Genomic DNA, 15090 nt, shown 5'->3' with positions numbered 1-15090 from the left:
AAGTGTAATGCATTCTAATGAAGAAAACACAAAATATGTTTTACATAACACATAAATGGGGATACCTTTTACACACATGTGATCATATCCCAGCTTTAAGTGGTTAAAATGAGGGATAGATAATAATAATAATACTAATAATAATAGTAAATAAGCATGGGATTGATGTGCTTTCATCATTGGTCCATTTATTGCGTCTTTAACATCAAACCTTTGTACTTCTGTCTGAACAGAAGCTTATATGATGTGGGTTTTTTCTACTCTTTTTTTTTTTAACCATTATGACTGCTGTGCAAACACAGAATTCATGTTCAGTAAGCTGACAGCTTTCTCCACCATACACATCACCGTCTCTCCATGCATTCCTATACAGAGAAATGTGGGGTGGAACAATGTGGCACATGCCTGTTGGGTTATTATCAGTGATGAGGAAAACTGGCTGGTGTCCATGTTTGATTGAATGAATGAAAGCTCAGTGTTCTACAAAACAGTTCCCTGCTTCTGTTATTACACACGTGTATCAGATCATCTTTAAGGTTCCACCTGCTGGAGCTGGATTACAGCTTCTCGGTGCTTTGTTACAGTGCATAATTATTATTATTATTATGGGATGCAGTGCAGAGGTTTTAGGAACCTTAGATGTGGTGTCTGAACGGACCCAAATTCTGCAACATGACGCAATCCAGAGACATAAAGAACAAGAGCCCTGCAGCAGATGCATCTGAGGTGTTGCAAAAGAGCTGGGGCAACTTCTCTGAGATGCTTGGAACGGCCTTTCTGCTGAGAAGCTTGAAAAACTGAAAGTTTTCCTGTTCTTGCTGTTTCAAAGTTGGCCACGCCAAAAATGCATTACTGCACTTTATATAAGTTTACTAAATAAAAACTATTATTTGTGAGAATGTTTAGTGCCTAAGACTTGTGCACAGTAATTTTCTACTCTATCTTGTGATCAGTTTTAACTTATTAATGGTTATTTGACTGCTGCCCTGTGCAGCGTTGTTGCATTTCACTGTGGTCTGTCGGCAGCTTCCTTTGTTATACTCAGTTTGTTTGCTGTACGATGTCACTGTTATCACTTCATATGTTTTCTTTTAACAAGATTTAAATGGTTTACATTTAATGTACTGGTGTGCTGCTTAAGTGCTACATGTTATACAATTAGTCGTTTAATTGTGTTTTTTTTAAGACTGAATTAATATAAATAGAACTGGAAAACCTGCAATACCTTGATGTGCTGCTGGTAAATTCTCTCCATTTTAACTGTGTTGTATCAGTGCATTCATTCAGTTTTTAGTTTTTTTCTTCAAACATTTAGTCTGCAAAAAGAGTATTGAGTGAACATTGATGCAGGTGTATTGTGATGATGGCAAACTAAGCATATGATTCAGTTTTCATGCAGGGGCATTTTTTGTGCAGTGTAGATTCCAGTGGCAAGGGTCAGGTGACCACAAGTCTAGATTTTCTGGGTTTGAAATTGAGCTGAAGACTACTGACAATGTGTTCATTTGTTTTTCTCCTCATGTTTTAAAAATGAAGATGATCCAGCTTATGTAGATCTCTTTGTGCTTCAGCTCCACCTGCTGGAGAAAGAAAATCATCATTGCTGTCTTTACACAGCTGTTCCAGCTGCCACCTATTTAAGCACAAATTGCTGTTGTTGCCTTTATGCCTCTCAAACTGGAATTGAAATAATGCTGCTGTGCATTTTCAGTATTGGGATACTGCTATATATCTCAGAGATATCTCAGCTTTCTTCTTCTTTGGTGGACCACAGTAAAAAGTGTTTTAAGTCATTCTTACAGCCTGCTTTAGCCTAAACTAGTAAAAGTCTGAAGAGGTACTTCAGGCCAGGCGTTTTACTTTCATCCAGCCATCCATCGATCCATTATTTTAATACTTATCCAGATTCAGGTACCACGGGCAGCAGTCTAAGCAAAGACATTACCACCCAGGCATTCCCAGTCCAGTCTATAGACAGCTAGGCGTTACCAAGCCAGAAATGGCTCCCGAGTCGTCCAGGAGGAATTCTAGTCAGATGCCTGAATCACCTAAGCTGTCTCCTTTCAATATGGAGGAGTGGCGGCTCTACTCTGAGCCCGTCCCAGGTGACCAAGCTCCTCATGCTGTCTTTAAGTGAGACTCCAGCCACCCTTTGGAGGAAGCACATTTCCAACACTCATGTGCTTTCTCTTTTTTTGAAAAACGAAAAACACTCAAAAAGAAACCAAGGCAGACAGAGAGAGTTGTCTATAACTCTACAAAAGCTGTGCAAAAACAATAGTTACACATCTTTTGAGATATTATATATGTTATCAATATTCTTTTTTTAAACATCAGGATTACCCGCAGCATCATGACAAGTGAACTTTGTCCACGCTGTTCTTTTGAGATTAAAATGATGAAAGATATATCTAAAACTTATATCTAAGTTTATTTGAACACTGACTTTTTAAGTGTCAGCGAACCTGTGTGTGAAGTAAGCAAACTTTTGTTTTAAGATAAAAAATAATCATTTAAAAATGTCAGAGTCTCTTTGAAATGTGCAGGCCGATTGTTTTGTGTTTGACCTTGTAATATCTGCTATGACTAGGGAGATTTTAAAGGTTGTGCCCATATCCTTTGCAGACCTTGGAAACTCAGCGTACAGATAAGCATCTCTCATAGGTCCAGACTTTTTGCATTTGTGATTTAGATAAACAACAACAAGACAAATAGGATAAGCTATTGCTTTTTGGCTGTCCTGCTCCTCAAACGGCATCTTGTAAATTTGTTGTTGCTTAAAACAACCGTTTACTGTATGCCAAAACGACCTTCAAGCTACTGAAAAAAAGTACTAAATACCATGTATCTTTGTCTTAGAAAGGTTAGGTTTTGATGCAGTGACTTGTGCTAAGAGTTACTGAAGTAGTCATGCATATGGCTCGGTGGTAGTTTCCCTGGTATAATCAAAAAACAGCTGACATATAGACTGAGGAGAATAGAAAAGTGAGATTGAATAAGAATGGCAGTAGATTATTGCCCCAAAATTAATGAATATAGATGCCTTATTGTCAAATAGACCCCCCCAAAAATCCTGCGAACACAGTTATTTTTCTGCCTATGTTTTAACAGAAGGGGTTCTTCAGTCTAAAAGTCATAAGTCTAAAAGTGTTTACTGTGAAACCATCCATATTGGAATGAGCAATAGTGCCATGTCGTGACCAGATCAGTAACATTACCTCAATTTGGATTTGGAAAGATCATTTAAACCAACCATTAATAAGAGCATGAGATAACACAACCTTAATGACTTAACAGAGATTCATCACATTGACTGAACCAAACATATTAAGTGAAAAAAATATTAACTGGAGAAAAAGAATTAATTGCTAAAGAACACAAAAAACATTTATTTGAAATTTCTTTTGAGACATTTAAAGAGACATCACTTATGTCTCAGTCAAATGGCGGGGGGGCTGTCACGAAGCCATTCTTAATGAAGGGAAACAGAGACATAAGTCTGATGTATGCCAAATTACACAAGAAGCTTCATATGGGGTTGCCACAGCAGATGGATCCATAGATTTTTATACCAGGTGTCTTTAATGATGCAGTCCACCCTGATATTGTGCTCAGTACCAAAGTGTTATATGTCATGTGTTAAATATATTTGTTAACTACTAGACTATTGATCCACTATCCTACACATGAAAAAACCAACAAATGTGACATTTTTGGTTCAAATCTTTGTCTGTATGTACAGAAGAGATGGTGGAGGCTATGTCGTGGTCTAGAGACACACGGGTGTTCCATTAGTTTTACCAAAACAAATGAAATAATGGACACAGAAAAGTAAAGCTCATCAAAAGATTTTGATCCACCGTGCAATACCACCTGGAAAGTATCTGACTTTTTTCAACAAGACAATGATCCCAAACCTGTTTCCCTGTGCTCTCTTTTTCTTTCCTCTTTTCTTTCTTCTTTTCTCTTTCTGTGCATGACAGATCCTGCCTGAGCCTGATTCTGTCAGGGTCTCTTCTTGTTAAAATGGAGTTCTTCCCTCCACACTCACAAAGTGCTTGATTATTGGATTTTTTTCTCTAATACTGCAGGGCCTTTACCTTACAATATAAAGGGCCTTGAGACGATTCTTGTTGTGTTTTGCCACCATAGCACAGTAAAGAGGGTTTTGTTGAAAAGGAACTTCCCCCTTACTCTTTGTTGTTATTTTCGAAATGAAAACCTGTGGCTCTCAAAGGATTTCAAGATTTTAACTAATGTTGTAACGCTCGTAATATCTCCTTATTCCTAATATGTTTTTACTGACCTCTAGTGGCACACCTAAACCACTGCAGGGGAAACGGTCCGCTGAACTATGCCCACATGCGTAACTTCCTCTCCTCTTCCTGTTTATTTTTTTCTAAGGTACCATCCATGAATGAAACACTCCAGGAGCTCTGGGTTCCAGAAGGTGAGAAGGAGACCATATGCTCATGTTGTTACCACCAATAGTGTTAGAAAGGTAGGTGTTTTATGTTCACTAGTATTGCTGTCAGGTACCAGCGGTGTCACATGTTTACGTTTAGCGTTGTATGTGTAAGACGTCTGTTTAGTAAGCTAGCTTTCAGAAATCATGGGTCAGGTGCTTATTCCTTCACATAAGCGTGTTATATAAAATAAGAAGCTTTCTAGTCACTAATACGTTTAAATTGGTTCTGCTAACGCCCAGCGCCAAAACAAACTGTACAAAGCGGACCCAGAGAACAGACAATGGTCGTTATTTAGCCTTTTTTGTGTTTCGAAGTATATGTGGTGGAGTGCTAATGAAGTTTAAAAGCACCCTCACAGTGCAGAGTTAACAACACCCAGGAATTTAAGGAGCGATATTTTTTTTATCTGCTGGGTTTAAAGGTCTACCATTCGTTGGAGCAAAGTCTTGTTCTCTATAACGTCCACCAGCCACTTCTCTCTAAACCTGGTCCTCCCCGGTGTGTGCACCAGTTTGTTTGACTCCACTATGAAGATGACTTCCACTGGTAGAGTTTGAGGTTTAACCTTCGATACATCCACGACGAAGTAGACGCTAGCTGTCCCCCGAATTGGCTTCCTCGGTGTTGGGGTGCTGAATCGGGCCCGGTAGTGGTGGAAGGTCCGGTGCTCCTCCTCGGTTGAGCAGACAAAGTCCACACTGTACAGCCAGCAAGAGGGGAGCTCCCACGTTTTAATGTAAGCCCCAATCTGCTTTTCCCCGACATTCACTGTGAAGTCCTTGCAGGCAACCCATGGGATATCATCCATCTCAGCCTTCTCAGCACGGTGGTGTCGGTCCAGCAGGGTTTTTACAAGCTGAGCTGACTCTGTTGTTAGGTTCATTCTTGCCCCTCTTTTTAACAGTATCTTGATGAAAGTTGCGGTCATTTGTTTTGTGTGTTGGACTGTTTCTATAGTTACCGGTCAGACGGCGGCCTCTGTTGGCCAAATTTACAATTGCAAGCAAGTTAACCAATATCGCCCTGAGCTTCTGTTTGAGATGTTTTTGTTTGTTTTCTGATTTCACCTAGCTGTTCGGAATTAGTTTGAACTGATAAATAAAAGAAAAGCACTATATTTGAACTGAGAACATTTTTTTAAAGTATTTCCTCACATGGTCCCTATAAGGTTTATTTTACAGCATAAAACAAAGTCACTGATTTATAGTGTTTAAAACACTTTATTAAGCAGAATGAAATATAAAGTGCAAAAAAGCCCAAATTTAAGGTTTCCATATGAGGACACAGGGTCTCCGGCTGATATACAAGTGTTCCTCTTTATATAATTTCCTTTTTATCTCTGTTTTTATCTTTACAGGTAGTGTGTTGCAAGCAGCGAACAATAAACCCATGGCAGAAAGCCTCCCAGAATGCTGCTGAATTTGCCAGAAGCTATCGCCTCATCTGTTTGCTTGAGGAAAGTATTTCTCTCCTGCCATCCCCAGTGAAACAGGAGACGTATGTCACGGATTAGGATCACACTTGACAGTGTTACCAAGGCAGTAGGTGGCACAGACATCATCTCCAAGTTCTCCCGGCTCAAGGCGGGGGGCGGCGGTGGTACAGCTGAGAGCACCCACGCAGAAAAGTCTCGGGTAAAAGCCGAGACAGTAGCCTCAAAGGCCACCGCTTCACCACCTGAAACTACAATGAAAGTAGAAGATGAAGCTGAGGAGACAGATAAGGAGCAGCAGCAGATTACAGAGAAGCCCTTTGTTTCCACAAAGAAGTCCATGTCCACTTTGGGTTCAGCAGCAAGTGTTTCTGCCCCGTCCTCTAATGTGGCAAAACAAACTATGCAGCTGCTCCAGCCAGCAGCTCTGTCTACCAACATGGATGAGACCTACAAAACCCTGGCCAACCACATTGACGCTTATTTCGGACACGGCACGGAAGGAGAAAATGGCGAGAGCAGGCAGCAGCAGCACATAGAAGGGGGCGATCATGTTGCTGGACCAGTTCCTCAGTTTTCCTCTCAGAAGAAGGGGGACCACATTCCTGTTTTGTCCCCAGTAGGAAAAAGTGTTGAGGCGCCAGCTAAAATTCCTGCCTCTGCCTCTTCCTCTTCGCCTAGTCCTCCAGTAGAGGCTCCTTCTGCCGAAAGCGAAGCTGTGGCGACGTCCTCCCCTAGAAAAGGCTTCACTCATTATCTGTCCTACCCACGGCCCAGTGTTCAGGCTTTTGTCGGCAGCTACATCGCACCACTGGTCCCCAAATTTAGAAGCGATTCCAAAAAAATGGCAGACACGACTTCAGATGTTGCCGTGGATGATGCCACTCCAGAGAAGGAAGGAGTAAAGACGGAGAGTGAGGAAGAGAAAGCCGACAAAGCAAAGCAAGAGCTGCTAACTCAAAGGGAAAAGGTGAGGTGTTAAATGTGATGCTAATGACCGATCCATGCTTCAGATCTTTGATTCACATTCACAAGCAAAACAGAACAGGAGAGAAGAAGCAGTACAATGAAAAATTTAAGTCAGGTTAATCATTTATTTTGATGCAGTTAGTACTAGCACTAATTATAATTCCATGCAGGGCAATAAAAATAAGACATTTAACACTCAAAGCTTAGGGTGGGTTAGAGAGGTCCTTGTTTAAAAGGAACATTTCTTTGTACCTAAGTGGTAAATGGCAGTTCATGGAAAATGAAGTAATTATTTGTAAATCATTAATGATGCTTAATTGAATTTCAGCATAGGAAAACGGGCCCATTTCACTCCCGTGTTCCAAAAGCTCAGTGTGCTCCCTAATGAAAGTTTATCTTATTAAAAGACTCGTACTAAGACAGCTGAAAACGTTTGTTTTTTTCTTATAGTTTCAAAATGCGCCTGAAAAAAGAACTCTCTTCTAAGCAGTGTTAATGTTTGTCAAGTGCCTTTTTTCTGACAAAAATAGGACGACAGCCAAATAAAAGCTAATGCCAAAAACATAGATGAAATGTATTTACACTTTCTTCAGTAAATTAAAATAAGGTGGAATTATTCTGGAGAGACGAGATCCTGTCAGAACTAAATAAGTCATGTAGAAAAATTAAGTTTGGAAGTGATCCAATCAGAAGTAATCTTCTTACTTTCCTATGTGCACATTTGATTTGTCCATCGTAATTTTTTTTTTGAGAGCAGGACAAAACATCAACACTTGTGAGGAAGGGAAGAGCAGGTATATGGTCACATTTCTAATTTTATGTCAAGGGAAATTAAAATGCTTTATGAACTGTGTATGAACTAAAATGAGACTAAATCTAAAAGAATCCAAATGACTAAGCTATGACCTTTTAGACTATGACTAAAAGATTATGACTAAAACTAAATCTATATTAACACTAGTTGTAAGAAATAAAGATCACACCATGTGGGAAACATGCATCAGTGTGTACTGCTCCCTTTACTGTCTAATGAAGCTGGCAGTTAAGGACACGTGAGGCAACTGTTTCTCAAACTAGAGATCTCATAGTCACGTGACTGGATCTTCCTCTTCTCGTCCTGTTCTCCTTTCATACCGGTTACAATTAGATCACCTCGTTGTGTGAAGGGAGTAAAATGAACTCATCCTTTCCTGCATGTAATAACCTTTTATTTCAAACCCACAAAGGCAGCCTCATCCACATGTCGAACTACCCATAATTATTGCTTCAGCTCCCAGATATATAAAAATGTATGATGTAGCGCAGCGTGTCTTTGGGCATGGAAGGGATGGTTGATATTCCCCTAATAAATGATGAGCTCTACTATTTGTCATTGTCATTTAACACATATCCAAACAGTTTCCACGTTATTTTTGACCTTTGCTTTATTTTGTCTGCATTCGTCACCTAGATAATAGCCAGGGTGAGTGTAGACAACAGGACCAGAGCTCTGGTGAAAGGCCTGCAGGCCGTCACCGACGTCAAACTCCTCACTGCTCGAGTGGAGGAGCTTAGCAACCATCTCCTGGAATTCCCAGAGACTCGAGTTGTGGCCATCAAGGTTAGTGTTATTTGTAATTTCAACTTGTTCTTGTAACATGTGGGTTGCATGGTCATTAGAGTCATTCATTTCTGTGTTTACTATTGTGACTGATAGGAGAAAGCGCTGCCCTGCCTTCTACGACTGCGCCAGGCCAGAGATCTTCCTCTTCAGGCTGCTGTGAGAGAAGCGTTGGCCCTCACTGGCTACACTGAACCAGTCAAAGGCAGAGGAATTAGAGTCCTGTCCATAGATGGAGGAGGAACAAGGTGCGGCTTTTGACAAAAGACAGACACCCAGATTATATTAAAACTAATACAGAGTACAAATCTACTGCACATGAATGTAATGAATGAAACACTGATTTTTTTTTTTGTTTGTTTGTTTTTAAATGAGGTGATCAGCAGACGTTAATCTGTCTAAAGTAAAAGTGTTGCTGACACAGACTGAAATATATTGTTAAACTGTTCCAGGGGGTTGCTGGCCCTGCAGACTCTCCATAAGTTGCAGGACCTCACAGGGAAACCAGTCCACCAGCTCTTTGATTACATCTGCGGGGTCAGCACAGGTATGGTGTTGCCACCTCTCCCTTGTCAGTCTGTTATAAACTTAATCCATCATGTATCTCATTGATTAAAGGATTTTGGGTGTCAGCTGTCCTCACTTGTTCCTTTCCATTAGGTGCCATTCTGGCTTTCATGCTGGGGATTTTCCAGGTCCCCCTGGAAGAGTGCGAGAAGATGTACCGGGAGCTGGGCTCGGATGTGTTCAAACAGAATGTGATTGTAGGAACAATGAAGATGGGCTGGAGTCATGCTTTCTATGACAGTGAAATGTGGGAGAACATCCTCAAGTTAGTCTGCAACGCTCTTTCATTGCTTATTTAAAAAAAAAAAAAAAGGTCTGTTTTCTTTCTTTTTCTTGTTTTTTTTGTACACTTTTTGCGTTCTTTCTTTCCTCTCTTCAGTCCTCAGCTTCAAAGGCACCAGGATAGTCTAGAGTATTTGTATGTAATTTTGTGTTTTCTTTAGAGAACGGATGGGTGATGGACGTATGATCGAGAGTGCCAGGGTTCCCCACTGCCCAAAAGTAAGTGTTTGAGTGCACACCCATGGGATTTAGTTTAACATCTTAATATTTCTAATGTGCCTGTTTAGTTTTTCTCTTCTCATTGTTTATACCGCAGAGGACTTAGGACTTGAAGGGTTTCATGAAACTGATTTCAAAATTAAAAAGTTCTTTTCATGCCCACTAGGTGTCAGCAGTGAGCACTATTGTGAATAGAGGTCTTCCTCTGAAGGCATATGTGTTCAGGAACTATCGACTCATGCCAGGAGTGAGATCTCACTACTATGGAGACTGCAAACACAAGATGTGGCAGGCTATCAGGGCCTCGTCTGCCGCTCCGGGCTACTTTCAGGAATTTGTTCTGGGAAAAGACCTTCATCAGGTACAACATGAATGTGAGACAACTGGGAGATGTTTGACTGTTCAGTTTATTCAGTTTATTTATTTATTCTTAACTTAAATTTAAGTCTGAACTGAACTCATCTGTCCATCCACTCATGCTGCTAACTGCTTATCCACTTCACTAACTAAATCACAATATATTAATTTAGTTATTGTGTCTTGGTTTCAGTTGACCTCCACATTTTCAAAACCATAAGAATTATTTTCTGTCACAAATTAAGCCTAAAATTAAGCCAGTGTTATGGAAGTAACAGAGATTGAGATTGGCATGTGAAAGTGCACGTCTCTAAGAGGTTTGCTTTCCAGGAAATCTGCCAATGCGCTTCTGCCACGATGCTGCTTTTTTAAGGGACCAGTGCCAAGGACACAGGCACTGCTTGCAACAGCAGTGGCAGTTTTATTTACATAGAGCATTTTATTACACATAAACTAAGCTGCAGTGCATTGTGTGTGTTTGTGCATCAAGGATATATGTGCAGATTTGTTCCACTATTTCAAACTCACAACCTTGGAACAGCCCCATAATTGGCTCTTCCTCTTTTCTGGCTGTCAAGAGCCTGAAGGACAGAGGGGAAAGTCAACAGAATGGGGTGGCGGTACAGAGAGAGAGAGAGTCCTCAGACCTGGTCTGTGCCCATAAACATCAATGGTATCCTCATTTTTACACCTCGAAAGGCCTTCCTCGAGGGAAATTGCAAATGTTTCTGATTCCCTATGAAAGAGAATATTTTCAAGGAACCGTGTCTGTGTGGAGCCTATTCCAGTTGTCACATAGCGAAAGGAAGGGAAACTGAGGACTGCTCACACTCACATTCAGATCCTATAGAAAATTTTGAATCTGCCGTTAACCCAACAAGCATGTGGGAGGCGAATCCATACGAGCAAAGTGAGAACATGCAGACTCTACAGAGATCATCAGTCAGCCCGTAATATTGCCCAATATGTCATTTAGGTTCTAGTTTGGATTCTTGTCAGATGTATTGGTTTTTTCTCATTTTAAAAACTGATTGCTTTTAATGTATTAGGTGGGGCTTAGACGGTGGCCCTGAGAGTTCAAATGTGCTGCAATTTAAGAAAACACACTGGTATTTTGCTGTACTCTAATAAATCTGGAAGTTGCCCAGAAAGACTAATATTAATGTGTTATTTTGAAGTGGTATTATTAAGGCAGGATATCTTTAGATGATCTTACAGGCAGCAATTATCCTCAAGGCTTAGCTTCATTTTGATAACCTACTTAAGCAAAATTAGCCTTGTCCCTTCTTCTCTCCCCTGCCATTTTCTAATACAGTAGTCCTTGTAGATCCCCTCCCTTTTCTGTTTTTTAGCCAATAACAGGTCATAATCTCCACCTCTGGTCTACATAAGCCTTGATACTTGTAGACGTTATTGGTTTAGAACCAAAGGCCTGCTCATTGTTTGCCCGGAGAGCTTTTTTTGTGGCACTATCCCAGCAAACGTGCTCTAATCTTTAGTTAACAAAAGCTAAGCTGTCTGCTGCTTTCTGTCCATTTATTAACAAGGCAAATATGACATGGCTGTAATCTCCCTTTCTATCCAACACAATTACAGTTACATTTCTGTTTGCATGTATAACGTGTGTGTGTGTGTGTGTGTGTGTGTGTGTGTGTTTGTTTCTGTTTGCACATTTCTCTCCTCACTTACACCTCTGCAGAAAGTATCTGTTTCCGATGCACTGGGCTGACAGCAGGGATGGAAAGACAGAGACTGAGAGAGTTATGTGCGTTGTTCTCCAAATTCCTCTTGGAGCCAAATAGTGTTTCATCAACATTTTGAGCTACGCTCGCCACCCACTGATCTCACTCCTACTCTAGTTTTCAGCACTTGCAGCGGTATTTCTCAGGAGAGTTCTGCCACTGCAAGGGATTAAAAAAACACATGAACACACTCAAGTCCATTGTTTTCATCATACAGCATTACTAAGGAGTTTCTTGCAGTCACTGAGATCAGAGGGGTTCTGAATGTCATTTAATGTCAGAGTCAAGAGAAATCTGTGTGGTTTGTCTCAGCAGTGCAGCTTATAGTATACGAATATATATGAATTGCTTACACCTTTGTCTTAACAGTCACACAACCAGGCTTAAAATGACACTTTTAATGTTTTATTGTACCATAAGAACGCCTTGAGAGCAGAGCAGACCCATTAAGATCAACACTTACTGTGGTCTAATGTAATGTGCGGATAAGTGAAGAGCAGAAGAAAAGATTTTTGTTACCAGGAGCTTTCTGCTTTTGTTTGTTGTCCTGGTGCTACTGACCCGTTACAGCCTACGGTCACTCTGAAGAGTGAAACAGGGAACTCTCATCAGATGAAACTTTGAGTCTGATATAAATGTGCCTCCTAAAATGATTTCTAAGTCTTTTATGCTGGTTATGTATCCTTACAAACTAAACTACTGCATTAGTTTCATTGCTTTTCTGTTGCCCCACCACCTGTAGAAGAGTGGAAATAACCTTTTCCCACTTCTCTGCGGGGCAAGATGGAGTGCCACACTCTCACACTATTTAATCTCAGCCAAAAGAACTTCAGTGCTTGGATTAAATTCAGAACTGAACTTGGTGAAAGGCTGACAAAGAGCAGAAGCAGCAAAACGGTTCAGACAGCCATTGAGCTGGATTATTCTCTTTTTCTTTTTTTTCTTTTTTTTCTCTGTTCATGATTCTGTCAAGAATCTGTTAACACTATTTAGTAAAAATGCACACCAAATGGGTAGTGCAAAAGCAATGGGATAATACAAGAAAGTTGTAAGATTTACCAGTGAAGCTACATTTATTAAACTCTGTATCCACTGTAGGTAATTTCTGTCCAAATGATCCAAATGCAACTTATTTTTGAGGGCAGATAAAACCACTGTTTTCTGGGCTTGTTTACTTCGTGATAAACATGACTGTTTTCCAGCACAGCACATCTCTCGCCCAAAGCTGTGTAGCTCCAGGACAGCCTGTCCTCTTACCTCATTTGTCCTCAACATGCTGTCACAACAGATATATTTAAGCTAAAGGACACATACCAAAAAATCTTTCTTTGCACAATAAAAACATGGCAGCCTTTCTTCCTCTCTAGGACGGAGGACTCCTAATCAACAACCCCACAGCTCTGGCCATTCATGAGTGTAAGTGTCTGTGGCCAAACACACCTCTGCAGTGCGTGCTGTCTCTGGGCACCGGGCGACACGAGACAGCGGGCAAGAATAGCACAACCTACACAAGCCTCAAGACCAAACTGGCTCACGTCATCAGCAGTGCCACAGATACAGAGGGTAGGACCACACAACATGTTGTTTATCGGTGTTTGACATCCCTCAAGCAGTTATTTCTAAACTAAAGGTTAGAGGTGTTGTGATGAAAACCAGTATTGGTTAAAACAAAAAACATGTCCCTCCATCCTTATTTCAGAAGTACACACCATGCTGGATGCTCTCCTGCCCCCGGACACCTACTTCCGTTTCAACCCCTACATGAGCGAGGACATCCAGTTGAATGAGAACCGTGTAGAGAAGCTGAACTTCCTCAAGAGCGAGGGCGAGCGCTACCTCGAGCGCAACGAAGCCAAGCTGAGGAAGGCGGCTAGCGTCCTGGGCCAGGAGAAGAGCGCCATGCAGCGACTGGCCGAGTGGGCCAAGCTCAAGGCCGACATGTACGAAGGTTTCCCCTTCGTCTCCAAGCTCTAGCCTGGTAGCAGTGTGACCCTAGGGGTTTATTTTTTAAGATACAAAGACACAGACAGGGAGGCAAATAGACCCCAATGGAATCAATGTTGTGGAAAAGATGCATACTAGGAGACAGTTTGAAGTTAAATGCCAAATGTTTACACTGTTTTACCGCAGCTACCTAACACTAAAAGAAAAGACCCTTTGGTCATATTGATGTTTAATAATTAACAAGTGTAATACAATTTGCTGTTGGTGGGGAAGGATGTGTCTATAGTGGAGACGGAATGTTCTACTAGAACTGAGCAGGTTTTGACATTACAGCGGAAACCTTTACATGACTGAGGGGGGAGGAAAATGTAAGAAAATGCTGGTTTACTGGTTTTTGGGACGCACAAAGATGGACATGTGATACCTGTTATACACAACGGTTTTCCTATGGTTATTGGGTAAAGGAAGTGAGCTTTGTTTTCTTTTTCAGTAACTTGAATACATAAAGATGTAATTAATACACGATTGCACCGTGAGAACATGAGCGTGACTGCCTAGCTGTAACACTGTACACAAGTTAACACCTCACGCACTTTTTAAAGGGTAATTCTTAGCCTCTCTGTTGAGAATGATGTAAATACATTTTGTGGTAATTATGACATAAGTAATTATGAAGTGTTTTGAAGTGTTAGAATTTAACACTTTATAAAAATATGTGCACATATTGCATTGAAGACTGATAATAAAGTAAAAGAAAGTGTTGTAATCTGGTAAAAAGCATGTCTATCCCGCTTTAAGCAGCTAGTTGTGGCCCCATGATTAATATAAAGCTTTTACCTTGAACCTCAATCAAGCCTGATTTCTATTTCTGCACAATTTATAAACTAAATAGACTTGACATTGTGAGAATCCTTCCTGCGCTGACCCCTTCCTTCATTACTTAGTGGAATGCCAAAAATGAGCAAAATGTAATGATTTAATAAAATTATACTGTCAAACCACTCTTCCCGCTTGCTTCTTGCACACAGTGTTCTTCACTCACTCAGTCTTTGTGTGTTTACACACTACTTTGAAATGAATCCTTAGTTATTATTAAACCTGACTGTTCTGCCAGAAGTTTCTTCTTGTTTAGAGGGGAGTTTTTCCTTCCCACTGTTGCCACTGTGGGCTCATCTGATTGTTTTGATTTTCTGTATTATTTTAGCATCTTTACCTGTCACTCATTTATAACGTTTGGGGTGTTAGGAAACAAACCAACAGACAAAGGAACACCCAGTGTATTGAGGATTGCGTTGAAATCCTATACCAGGCAAGAATGGAAAATCATTTTGTTTTCAAAACTGCAGAAATGTCTCTCCTTAGTTCCTAAACACCTAAAGAGCAAATAGAAGTGATTTTGTTTCTCTTTGTGTTTGTGTGTTTGTGTGTGATGTATATCTGCTTTCAGTTTCTGCTGCCTCAGTGTCATTTAAAATAAGGACACACACAAATCACAATGAGCCACACAAA

The 15090-nt window shown here is 40.6% G+C and overlaps 2 protein-coding genes across 3 annotated transcripts; one reads left to right on the top strand and one right to left on the bottom strand.

Annotated features, from left to right (window-relative positions):
- Positions 1-261: 261 nt before the first annotated feature.
- akap14 (A-kinase anchoring protein 14) lies at positions 262-5831 on the bottom strand. Its single transcript, XM_085137769.1, has one exon. The coding sequence runs from the start codon at positions 5395-5397 to the stop codon at positions 4885-4887; it is 513 nt and encodes a 170-aa protein (XP_084993895.1). The 5' UTR covers positions 5398-5831; the 3' UTR covers positions 262-4884.
- On the top strand, positions 4325-14579 carry pnpla8 (patatin-like phospholipase domain containing 8). Of its 2 annotated transcripts, none has more exons than XM_085137762.1 (10): positions 4325-4450; positions 5827-6871; positions 8321-8470; positions 8567-8718; positions 8923-9017; positions 9131-9302; positions 9481-9538; positions 9705-9899; positions 13005-13200; positions 13337-14579. In XM_085137762.1, exons 2-10 carry the CDS (start codon positions 5969-5971, stop codon positions 13609-13611), a joined length of 2196 nt encoding a protein of 731 aa, XP_084993888.1. In that variant the 5' UTR covers positions 4325-4450; positions 5827-5968; the 3' UTR covers positions 13612-14579. The 2 variants fall into 2 exon arrangements, with proteins under 2 accessions (XP_084993888.1, XP_084993887.1); XM_085137761.1 differs by having other exon boundaries at positions 4335-4505; positions 5831-6871.
- The last annotated feature ends 511 nt before the right edge of the window (positions 14580-15090 follow it).

Source organism: Neolamprologus multifasciatus, chromosome 17, assembly GCF_963576455.1.
Source record: "Neolamprologus multifasciatus chromosome 17, fNeoMul1.2, whole genome shotgun sequence".
NCBI lineage: Eukaryota > Metazoa > Chordata > Actinopteri > Cichliformes > Cichlidae > Neolamprologus > Neolamprologus multifasciatus.
This window is presented reverse-complemented; position numbering and strand designations above follow the sequence as displayed.